The sequence below is a fragment of the Artemia sp. Qi Xiang Cuo genome, chromosome 3 (genome assembly GCF_049724085.1).
Source record: "Artemia sp. Qi Xiang Cuo chromosome 3, ASM4972408v1, whole genome shotgun sequence".
Classification (NCBI taxonomy): Eukaryota; Metazoa; Arthropoda; class Branchiopoda; order Anostraca; family Artemiidae; genus Artemia; species Artemia sp. Qi Xiang Cuo.
Window position 1 is genome coordinate 5,039,206 of NC_142796.1, and position 12,337 is coordinate 5,051,542.

Here is a 12,337-nt window from a genome sequence, read left to right on the forward strand (position 1 = left end):
ATGAAAACAAGAAATGTGAAATCCAAAAATTCTGCTTGAGCAAGGAAATTCTGAAAATGAAGCAAATGAAAAGAAAAATCAAAGCTATAAAATAAATAAAATGGATCAGGGCCTTAGAACAGGCATGTATACCGAGCAGAGGGGTTTCCAGCCCTCAAATATCAATTTTCTTATCATTTCCAATATTGTTAACATAATTTGCCTTTGTTTTAACCCTTCCAAGTTCTTCCATACATACTTGTATGTGCGGAATCTGTTTTTTACACTTGTATAAAAAAAGCTACAATTAGCAGTAATGTCAACTGCTTCCATTACAAGAAGCACCTTTAATTACTGAAGGAAAAATGCTACTACAACTACTACTAACAGCTTACATCAGAACCAAGCCACCTGAGCCCAACACAACTGTGCACGCTTCTCTGCCCTAATTTGTTCATACTGGGCAGACCTAGACAAGTGTTTAGCGCGTAAGGTAAGGTTTGGAATCCTTTGTCTGAGTGGCGGAGGTTCGATTCTTGGTGTGGCCGGTTATTTGGTTTGGGATGGGGATCAGTGGCATGGCTCTGTAAGCTCAGCCAGAGTTGACTTAACTCTAAATGGGTACCTAGCGAAATTAAGCAGGAAGGGGTGCAAAATCATAGGATGGCTGACCCCAAGCCCTCCATTGCACTTCTTGGCTGAAAGGCCTTTAAAATGAGATCAGCACTGCTGGTTTGGACTTTAAGGGTCTAGTGCTGTATCCTTTACCTTGATCTGTTCAGAGCTTCACTATTCATCCCCTGAAGTTCCGTTTGGCAATCTATCATCCTACATCCATAAAACATGTCCAAGCCATCTAAACCTTCCTTTCATTACAGTCCACGAAATTGGAATAGAGCTTCATTATTTGTAGCAGCTTGTTGTTTGACTATCAATCAAACAGTTACACAAAACTGTCTGAGACAATTCCTCTGGAAAGCATTTTACAAATCTTGCTCTGCCTTTTTAAGCACCCATGTTTCAGAACCATACTTGACCACTGTCTAAGATGCTTCCAACATTCCAACCTTGGTCTACAAGCATATCCTCCTTTTCTTCCAAACCTTTTCAACTGTAAAACAACTCAGTTGAAAGAAAATGTCAATATCAAATAGGAAATCGATGGAATGTCATACTGGACAGCTTTGCACAATGACAGCATTGTAAAAGAAAGGATTATCCATGACAGAGGTTTATCCAAGGCATGACTATTGCTAGTTAAAATGTTTACTTTCCCCATTGACCAAATGCAAAGCATGCAACTCCTTGAGCAGCAAGAGGATCTAACAACTTTTTAAGAATATTTTCTAAACACTGACGGATGACACTGCCCAGTTCAGGCCATTTCTATTTATCAAAACATACAAAACTCATTACATTCACTTTAGCAATGTCAAGAATAAGACAAGGGAAATATTTACCCTCATGATAAGCGACAAAACTGATCATTTGAAGGGAAAGAGGAGTAAAGATAAGGTAAAGGAAGTATAGCCTATAGGAGTATCAATTAGGAGGGCTAGTAGTAGGAGGTGCATTTAATATCTTAAATTTTGTAAAATACTTTTTGAGAGTATTTTCATTGAAAAATGCCCTTTTCTGGTATTAATTTAAAAAACTTTGTCCACAAAATAAGTTTTTCAAAGAAAAATAAAGAAATCCATTAAACAAAAAATGAGTAAAAATAAAATCAAATAATCTAACAAGCGTGAAACTACCACAAATCAGCATAGATAAATAAATGAAACTCAAAACAAACAGAAATTGCAAAAAATAACCGTGTCAAAATCAAAACGAGCAGAAATTAACATAAGTTGGGCGCGAAACCCCTATGCCATCCCAAGGCCAGAACAAAATTTGCACTTTACTGAAAAAATATAAATGTTTTTACTTTTATAACTTTAAGAAATCAAATAATATTAACATTTTGATTACTAAATATCAGTAGATATATATATATATATATATATATATATATATATATATATATATATAAGGTTCTACTTGGAAATATTTTGCTAGATTTAAAGGTGTTTTTGCTGGTAAATTTACAACGACTTACATTTATTGATGACGACTTTGCATGGATTTGGACTTTTCTATTTGGTTAACGATTCGGGTATACTGTTTGGTCCTAGGTAGTTGGATAGATGTGTAAGGTAAAAGCTTCGTTCAAGTGCACATTTGTCTCAATTGCTGGATTAGGACGACAGTTTTTTTTTTTTTTTTTTTTTTTTTTTTTTTTTTTTTTTTTTTTTTTTTTTGAGAGAGAGAGAGAGAGATATATATATATATATATATATATATATATATATATATATATATATATATATATATATATATATATATATATATATATATATATATATATATATATATATATATATATATATATATATATATATATATATATATATATATATATATATATATATATATATATATATATATATATATATATATATGATGATGATGATGATGATGATGATGATGATGATATATATATATATATATATATATATATATATATATATATATATATATATAGTAGCTTGGCAATGTTGGTAAGCCTGTAGAATAGCCAGTCTCCAGAAGGAGAAATGCTAGAACAAAAATAGATAGATTTTTAGAATATTAATAATACCATCATTTTCATACTTTTGTATACATTTTTGATAATCCAGAGTTCCTGGGCTACATAAAAAATGATGAAATTCCTATTTTATTATATACAGTAAGTTTCAATTAATCACATTACCTTGAATCACACTGTCCAGCAAAATAAGGGAAAAATCCTATAGAGCTGCTGGTCAGTCATGATGGAGCACCATTGACTCAATTGCATTGCACTCTGTCTTCCATGGTCCATAACAGCAATATCAGGAAGGTTATTCCAATTGGCACTCACTCTATTGGAGAAGTAGTGGTTATTTTGACAGGAGAAGTAAGCATTCAAAAGCTTATAAGTCATTACAACATTATCTCTTTGATGTCTGTACACAAGCACTGGGAGATGTAGCTTATTCCATCAAGATTGGTAATCAAGATTCATGTATCCATCGAGAGCTTTTTTTTGCCAGTCTTTGAACAGATTCCTTGTTCAGGGACATTGCAACACACATTCAAAATTCTAGGAATGATTGCACAAGACACGTGTACAGTTTGGTCATAACTATAGATGATCTACTGCATACTGTATGCTTGATTATGCCAAGGGTCTGAGATGCTTTGGCAACTTCTTGTTCATAACTTTGCAAGGTCTGTGGACCCAATGGGAGGTCCATCAACCTCTATGAAATTCCAGGAAACCATTCACTGGTTATGAATTATTCTAGCCATATCCCAAAGAATATCTGCTAGTTGATTACAGTCAGCGTACGGCTATTAATAATGGCATCTTTTTAAGATCGTTATCATCAACCTATAAATTGTGGCTTGCAAGTCATGTGAAAGAGAGGAACTAATAAGAGCATCATATGATATTGGGATCTACAGTTGATGACAGTAATTTCTCAGTCTCCTCAAATCTTCATCCCTTGGGTTGCATTCAAAGAGAACATGTTGTGCGTTTTCCAAAGTTTGATAGCAATTTCTGCATAGGGGTGTGTGGTGGACTCCCCATTTAAAAAGATCACCATTAAGTAAAATAGTTCCAGCTTTTAGTTTATAGTAGAGCATATTAAAGTCCTTAGAGTTGAAAGGAGGATGTACAAAATGTTAGCAAGCAATTTTTGCTTGTGCTCTAATGACCTCTCTAAAATTGAATGTCCTTACATTTCTTGGGGGAGGGATACCTGCTGCCTTATTTGCAAAATTATCTGCCATTTAATTATATTTGATTTCTTTATGGCCTGGACTATGAAGAATTGCAATGGAATATCCAGTTGAAAATAGATAATTGATCTTTTGGCATATCCCTTTCAGGCCATGGTCATCAGCATGATAATTTATTTTGAGATGGATTGGAGAATGAGAATCTGAAAGGGACAGAATATTCCTTGAAGGGGTCTTCAGATCAATTAATGCATCTAATGTAGGCTGTACTGCATATAATTCAGCAGAAAGTACTGATGAGTTATTCAGAAAGGGGTCATAAATATTAAAGTTTAGATGTGGGATACAGGCAGCTGTGCCAGCTTTTGAAGCTTTAGCAGAACTGTCCATGTAGACATGTACATAATTGGGAAAATGGGTATTCATGCAATTTTCAAAGATTATATTAACATCCTAGACTGAATAGCATAATTTATTTTTTAGTAGCATACCCATATTGCACTCAAGATGGGCCATCTCCCATGGTGGGGAAATTACAAAGGGAAAAGAGTCCATCACCTGAGAAGACCACACTGGAAACTCCTTTAGATAAGATTGCAGGAAGAAGATACTGAAGTCATAGGGGGAGGTTTATTAAATGTTTTCTTATACACAAAATGCTGATTACCATAAGCTTGTACTCTGGTAAAATACTGTCCTCTCTGAAGCAACATTCTTTCCTGTAGAGAGGTGATCCCTGATAGTTTTCTCATTTTGTATGTGTGGCAACAGTGGCAACCACTGTTTGAGCATGCTTATTAAGTTTTGCTTGTTAAATAAAGTAGGCTATAGCATATATTAAATATGAAACCTAACCTAGGTACCTTTTTCCCCCTAAACCCAGAAAAACTAGTTTAAATACATTTTCTGCAGTGAGAAACCATTGTTTAAGCTGTGTCAGACATACAATTACCAGATAATGGCTATCTGATTTTTGCTTTTCTTGATGTGCACTTACGTGATTCTTAACCAGTAGGCTAATGTTAAGTTATTGCAAAGTGGTTAGAAACATATCATTAATTTATAAACAGGTTGTTCAAGAGTAGGCCTAATATATTCCAAAAATACTTATGTATAACAATATAAAACTCATTATAGGCAACTCAAATATAAACTATTTTCCTACAATTTTAAGTTTTTTGAATGTTTTCAACAAAAATAGCACTGAATTTTGCAATTCAAAACTTTGCTGTCAAAATTCCATGGAAATTTGCAGTGGGCCATATAATTTAGCTAAGATGAAAGTGAAAACATCATTTGATTCTTTTTTATGCTCTTTCATTATTAATATAAAATACCTTTAGGGCTCAAGATGCAATTAGCCCCAGAAGCAACTATTGAACTATGAAAGAGCATAAACAAGGCATCAAATGATGTTTTCACTTTCATCCTAGCTAAATTATCAGGCCCACTGCAAATTTACCCAGAATTGCAATTGGTATTTATAAATGCATTAGTAATGTGTCTTTTATGGGTTGGCCAAAAATCTTGTACATTTATATTTCTCAAATAGCCTAGGCTATAGCACTCAGCTGGGTTAAGAGAGTCATTTTCTGAATGTGATAGCCTAGCTGTGTTTCAGTTAAATTAAATGAAACTAAATTATCAAAAAATGACAAAAATGTAAATGAAAATGGGTTATACATGATACCACTAGAAGAGGGGGATGAAATATCAAAATTGCAAATAAAACTATAAAATGAGCATAAAATTTACAATCTTAAGATGCTTCTCTTTTAGTTTTAGTAAGATATGTTACCTTCAGGAGAGCCATCATTCAACAGGTTTACCAGACAATATCTACTTAATTTATATTTTTGGCCTTGAATCCATTCCTGAACAAAAAGGTATGAAATACTATTTTGACCTTGTTCTTTTTTTCATGTATGGAATCTTGTATAGGCTACTGTCCCTTTAACCAACTGATAACAATATTTTACCATGTGAAGATATCAGGGTTTATTTATTTCAGTATTTTTATGGATATGTATTCATATGGTTTTCTAATGAAGCTTTTCTTCTCATTTATTGACTACGATTCTTGATTTGGTATCTGTCTCTAGGCCAGTGTTGCCACCAGCTCAAAAATAAAATCCCGATTTTTCTTCAAAAAAAATCCCGAAATTTCAAAAAAAATCCCGGAACACGGTTTTTAGGTTATACAACATAGGGCTGCACGGTGATGACGCAAAAAGCAAGGCGCGAAATTCGAAGTACGGTGAAACGTGGTTTCTAGTTGTAACTAACAACTGATTGTCAATATTCCTAGTATTATTTCGACGTGAAAAAGTTCTGGTGTATTAGTAGGATCTACGAAAATTTTTTTAGGCCAAAACAATTCGCCAAAGTTCCGTAAAAAGGGCTAACGACCGTAGGGTCGTAGGGTCGACCGTAGGGTCGTAACGACCTTTGGGTCGGCTAACGACCGTCGGGTCGTAAGGTCGTTACGACCGTAGGGTCGTAACGACCGTAGGGTCGTAAGGAAGAGAATACCCTTCTTTAAAAAAATTAATCTAAAAGTCAAACCAATTTTTTCTTACGGAAATAAAGGGCTAAGTTGAAACTTAAAGCGACAGAAATTATTGCTTCACAATTTGTGCAAGATAAAACTGCAAAACTAGCTCAAACAAACTGACTACGAATAAACTGGTATTTTTAATATATATTAGGATTTTGAAAAACTAGGGCTTTACTAAAAACACAAAATCAACCTTCCAAAAAATGGAATGTGCTCACAGAAGCAAAAAAATCCATCAGTTGCCAGTCGGAAATAAAGGACTAATTGAGCAAGTTTTCCGACTTGACTAGAACATCAAATTTGGCACCGAAGTAAATCTCATTAAAAGGTCTCAGGTTATGAGGGTTGAAGACGTCAACTTCAAAGGGATCTTTATTTCGCAGAGAATTTTCTTTCATGAAGTTTCTCAGAATTTCTCCCAGAGTATCTCTCACAGATTTCAAAATCAGGTGAATCCTAACATCTTCACTCTGGTACTGTAAATTCAGCCTATTCACCACAGGCAAAATGTACCCGAGAAACATATAATAGAGCTGCAACTCATGGCTTTGTAGCCCCTTCAATATTGCGTTGGCTGCTGGTATTTCTGTCAGCATCATCGACTGAAAGTACAAGGTTAATGCAGGCCACTGTTCCAATAATCTCTGCACCACCTGCTCCATGGCCTACCATCTTGTTTTACTTGGATAAAGTACGGCATGTTCGGCAATATTCAAACAGGCCTGTCAGTCCTTAAACTCTACTTTGCGTTTTGGTGAAAAGGCGACCCAGTTGTCTATGTCATGACTAAATTGGATTACTGACGAATCCAGTGCCTCACAAGCAGCAGCAGAGCACAGGGCAAAAGAATGACAGATGCAGCCATGTACCACTAGCCATGGTAGCTCTTGTTTCAAGAGGGTAGCCAATCCATTGTTTTTGCCTAACATAACACTAGCATTGTCAGAAGCAAAACCAATAATATTTGCTACAGGGATGCCCCTAGTGACAAACTCATTAACGATTAATGCTTTTAGCCCAGCCGCAGATGCATCTTTTACTTTTGGCATTGCTAAAAATTCTTCGACAACTTTAAGATCATTTTCGACCTTCTTGGCATAACGCACTAGAATCACTAAAAACTTCGTACACGAAACATCGGTAGATTCATCAACGATTATCGAAAATCTGCATCCTTTCAGATCAGTAGCAAGTTCCTCGTCCCTTTCTTTCGCAATCACGAGTTTGATCATTTGTGAAGATTTAGTCCGGGCGCAAGCAAGACCACTAACAGTCGGCGAGTCTTTTATGTAGTTTTTTAAAACGTCAGGCAACTGATCCATTTTAGAAACCGGAAGGTTCTCTTTCACAATAAACGCACACAAGCCCAGTTCAAGGCCTAAAATACTGTCTCTTAGTTTGGCTCGCTCCTGGAGCTCTTTGGAAGCACATGATAAAGCCGATACTTGATTCATTTTAGCTTTGACAGCGTTAACATGAAATGGTCTGGACGCATGCCGTCTCATAGCAGACTTATTCCCTTTGAGTGGTTTTGAGCAATAGCTACAGTAAGCCTTTGATGGCTCTTTTTCATCCGCCTTAAGCCAGCCCTTAAATTCTTGCAAATGGAGCCACTTGCTGGTGAACTTATCTACATAATTTTTCTTGCCTTTGCTTTTCTGGACTGCACGTTTTTCTCTTCTCTTCCCAATCTCTTTGGAAGATGACGCATTTTTGGTTTTCACTGAATCCTTTCTAAGATTTCTGTTCTTCTCATTCAAAGAATGCCGCCCATTTTCAGCATTATCAGACTCCGACGGCGACACAGGATTTGGATCAAATTCTGACCCCTCGTCACTATTCCTAAGGTCTTCGGTTAGATCTTCAGAAGAATGTTCGTCCTCTGAATCTTCAGAGGAGGAGTATTCATTATCGAAGTCGGACTGTCGATGTGGGCGTACGGTAGTAAACACGTCGTTTTCAAAATGTGACGAATCCGCGTCGGCAGAACAGCCAGCGTCGGGCTCTTGACGTGGATGTTTCGTAAGTCATATTTCCTTTTCAAGATCTGACGAACCTGTGGTGGCAGCTAATCCTGACTCTCCATGGGTAGTCTCAGGACTCTTCTGCTTTTTCGCAAACAAGAGACGAATGTCCTTCATCTGTAAAAGAGCAGACTTAAGCATGGGCGTAGGCAGAATTTTGGAAGGGGGGGGGGCAAAACCAGACCGAACTCTCTGAAAAGTCGTCTTCACCGCAGGCCCGTCGTTTCGGTGGGCGATAAAGGACAGAGACACGTAAAACATATACAGAGACGGCTCTATGGAAACCTATAAAACGATAGGTCCCATCTACACCAGAAAGTAGAAGCTTTTTTAAAATGATTTTTATTTACGACTTTACTATTTGGTCCGTGGGCTTGCAGCGTCCCTCTGGTGTTGCGACGAAATCATCTTTGGCTGATTTTTCCTCAGTTGCCGATGAAAGGCTACAGACGAAGCTAACGAAAAGCTATAAGGGAATGCAGGCAGAGAGACTGCATTTTCTGTTTTCTTCCTTCATTTTAAATCAACCAGGGTAAGAAGTCACATCAACGATTTTCAAATTTTTTGCGGCCGTGGTCTCGGATAGCACTGTGTAGGAATTATGACGTCTGGCCTCAAAATCTTGAAAATCCCTAAACGTGTTAAAAAAAAAGGCTTGGTGGATATGAATTGAGATTTTTAACCATGAATGAAGGTATTATCATTATTTTTGCGTTCCTATGTCCTTTAAATTGAAAATAAATATTTTTTCTTAATATTTTTAAATATTTATACTAATATATATTATATTTTAATATATTTTTTATATATATTATTTTTTTTTAAATATTTTTAAATTTATTGGCCCCTCGAGTACCTAGTATTTTGCATTCTGACTTTTCTAACCCCCCCCCCCCCAGCCAACGCCCATGGACTTAAGTATTTACAGATCTACCAATTATTTTCAATGCTTAGCTGATTCACTAGCTGTCTCTTGTCCAACATCTTCCACCGGTCATACTGTATAAGTCAGAGGAATATTATATGATCTTTTTTCTTTCTAACAAATACTTTCTAGATACTGGAATTTCTGTTTCATTCAGACCCACCTAGGCCAAGGTTAAATGTAGAAATAAAGCCTTATAAGATTTTTGGCTGCAAAGTCTTATTCCTTCAATGCATGATCACAAATATAGTCAGGCTAGAGAAACATAGTCAGAATGCTAAAGACTAGGTACTCGAGTGGCCAAGAAATTCCTATCTATCTGCTGCCACAAAAAAAGTTGATGGGCTAACATTCTCCTCTACTTAATTTTTACTTCTCTAAGCCTATCAAGCACAAAATCACTTTCCAGAAACTTTGTGTGGCCAATTTAAACTTTTCTGACTCAAATTAAAGGACATATCGCAGTACTTTCGGCTTTTCTACTACTTTTGGATCTGTAGGGATCCTTGCATTTCCCTGAAACCTCGATTTTTGCTGCTTTTGTGTAAAGTCAAATTTTGCATCCAGCGATTTTGACGTTTGAGCTATCGTGATTTCGAGTTCGCAGAATCGCAACCTAATAGGGATTTTCTGTATTGGAGAACAGAAACTTCTCCAGAAAGAAAGAGCACTGCATATGCATCATAATTCATGATTAGAAGTATAATATACTGCAGACCCCCTAAATCATAAAATCTAATGCTAGTCTATTTATATGGACATTTTATAGAAAGAAATTTAAAAGATTCTCAAAAGTTCTGACTAAAGATTTTTCTTGTTACCTCCTCTCTACCTAAAAAACTTATCCTTGAAATTAAAAAAAGAGGTCATCTTACAATATGTCTGGAAATGGGTGGTGGGAGGTAGAAAAGCCCACACAAATTCATGTTACCAGAATGCTTTTCTAAAATTATTCCAACCATCTTCCACATTGTCAACTTTTAAACTCTCAAGTTTGGTATTCAACTGTTCCTGGAAAGCTTGTTTCAAATTCTCATCCTGGAGTCTACCAACATCATAACTTCCTGGGAGGTAGTTACCCTTCCGAGACTTCAGCTTTAGATTAACCCTAGAAACTACTAGATGGTGGTCTTTACTTTTCACATCAATAACAGCACTCCTATATACCCTAGTATCTTGTATTGATCCTGCCAGTCGGTAATTTAAAAAAAAAAAAAAAAAAAAAAAAAAAAAATGAGTTGGTTGAAGCAAATTCTGCCATCAAGCCCCAGCCCATTATGTAAACAAGCCCAATGGACATTGTGGCTTGATGAAATGCTTCCAATTACTTGATTTTACTTCAAGTCAGGAAATGGAAAATGGGGCTAGGTCAGGAAAAGGAAATTTTAAGTAGACTAAAGATAGGCTTTGTAAAGATAGACTAGTCTAGGCCTAGTAATAGCAAAACATATTTTTAGCTCTAATATTTATTAAAGGGGAGAAATCAGATAAAGAAAAAAAGGAAATATACCATTAGATTTTCTATTTCCTTGTCTATTCCCCCACAAAGCCAGATACACCTTTAGGCTTAACAAAACAGTTTGATTTTTCTTTAAACTAGCTTTATTTGGTAATACACATCAGCTGCTGATGAAGAACTGGGTATATTATCCAAGCACCCCTGGTGTTTGGATAATCACTAACTTTGGACAAACAAACGAGCATAATTTCATTCAAATAGAGCCTACATTTCCAAGCAAGCTCTTAGTCTTGCATATGTATAGATTTAGATTACCTTGTTGGGATTAGCTCAATGTGATCTCAGAAACTTTTTTATACTGAAAATTAAGCTTAAAGAAAAGTTAGCAAACCCTAGTAGCCTTATTTTTCTTTACAGCACATGTCTGGGATTGAATCTATTTATGTTTGAGTGGCTTTGTATCCTACAAGGCCTATAGGATCATGTGTTTAAGATTGGGCAGTATTTTCTTGAATTTGCCTAAGCTATGCTTAAACTAAATTGTGTATTTGCCATTAGACTCTACTATTAACTATCAATGCATTCAAAACATTCAGCAATCCATATGGCTAAAATAATCAGCCTAATCAAATAGCCTAGGCTAGCCTACTTGTTCAAGAAAATTAGGAGAAACCTAATAAGTTAGGCCTATGCAGGGTAACCTAACAAAGATCAATTTTATAGGTGGTATAATACAATAGTTCAGTAGTTAACAAAATAAAGTTAAGCTTCTTGGGAATAGCACCATCAGCGAGGGGAAAAACTCTACTTTGAGATTCAGATCCCTGTTTAAACTTATTCAACTTATATATATACAGAATAAGTAGAATGCCGTACGCTTTTTACTTACCTTTTCTGAGTTTAACTTTGCCCGAGGCATTGCACGGGGCACTGACCTGAGAGATTTAAGTCTCCTCTTGACGGTGGCGTCAGTTGAGACTACTTTCAATACTTCCTGCAAGGTTAAAGCACGTTTAAAATTCGAATTCGCCGCTCGACTCCAATTTTCAAAAGTTAAATCCGGAACGAAAAAATTGTTTCTACAGTGTAATAGCGCAAATCCAGAGGGAACTAGCAAAAACAGAGAATATTCGTGATACTGTACAGAAAAAAAAGTAGACTATCAGCCAAAATCGTTGAAAATCTCTTTTTAATAAAAAATCCCGGTTTTTAGCAAAAATCCCGGTTTTTAGCAAAAAATCCCGGTTTTTATTAAAGAAATCCCGAAAGTCCCGGACACAAAAAAAATCCCGGACCGCAAAAAAAAATCCCGGAAAACCGGGATTAATCCCGGACGGTGGCAACGCTGCTCTAGGCTAGCCTGAAGCCATTCCCGAAATTTTCATTAACTTCAACAGTCACTGATCTAAATTTTATCCAAAAAAGTTATAAATCCACAAATTGATTATCTGAATTACCCTTAAGCGTAATAATTTACCTATGGTAGGACTATACAAATTTCGAATTTTTAGCTTTGGCTTTGGCTAGTGTTGGCCCAACACAACACAGTGTTGGCCAATATCGCCCAACACCAGTTGACAACT

General features: G+C 35.9%; 1 protein-coding gene across 8 annotated transcripts in view; it reads right to left on the reverse strand.

The window, feature by feature from the left end:
* The window catches only part of LOC148953684 (28S rRNA (uridine-N(3))-methyltransferase-like), a 65,224-nt gene extending 52,887 nt beyond the window's left edge, over positions 1 to 12,337 (reverse strand). For 2 of the 8 annotated variants that reach the window (XM_089108421.1, XM_089108425.1), the window contains exon 1: positions 12,232 to 12,337. Coding sequence is in view for 1 of the 8 variants with exons in the window: in XM_089108426.1 (XP_088964552.1) it covers positions 5,769 to 5,771 (3 nt within the window). In the remaining 7 variants the exon portion in view is untranslated. Of the gene's footprint in view, positions 1 to 2,773; positions 3,009 to 4,786; positions 4,861 to 5,587; positions 5,658 to 5,768; positions 5,897 to 12,231 lie in introns of those variants that run through there. The other 6 variants (XM_089108422.1, XM_089108424.1, XM_089108423.1 and 3 more) reach the window with 6 other exon arrangements.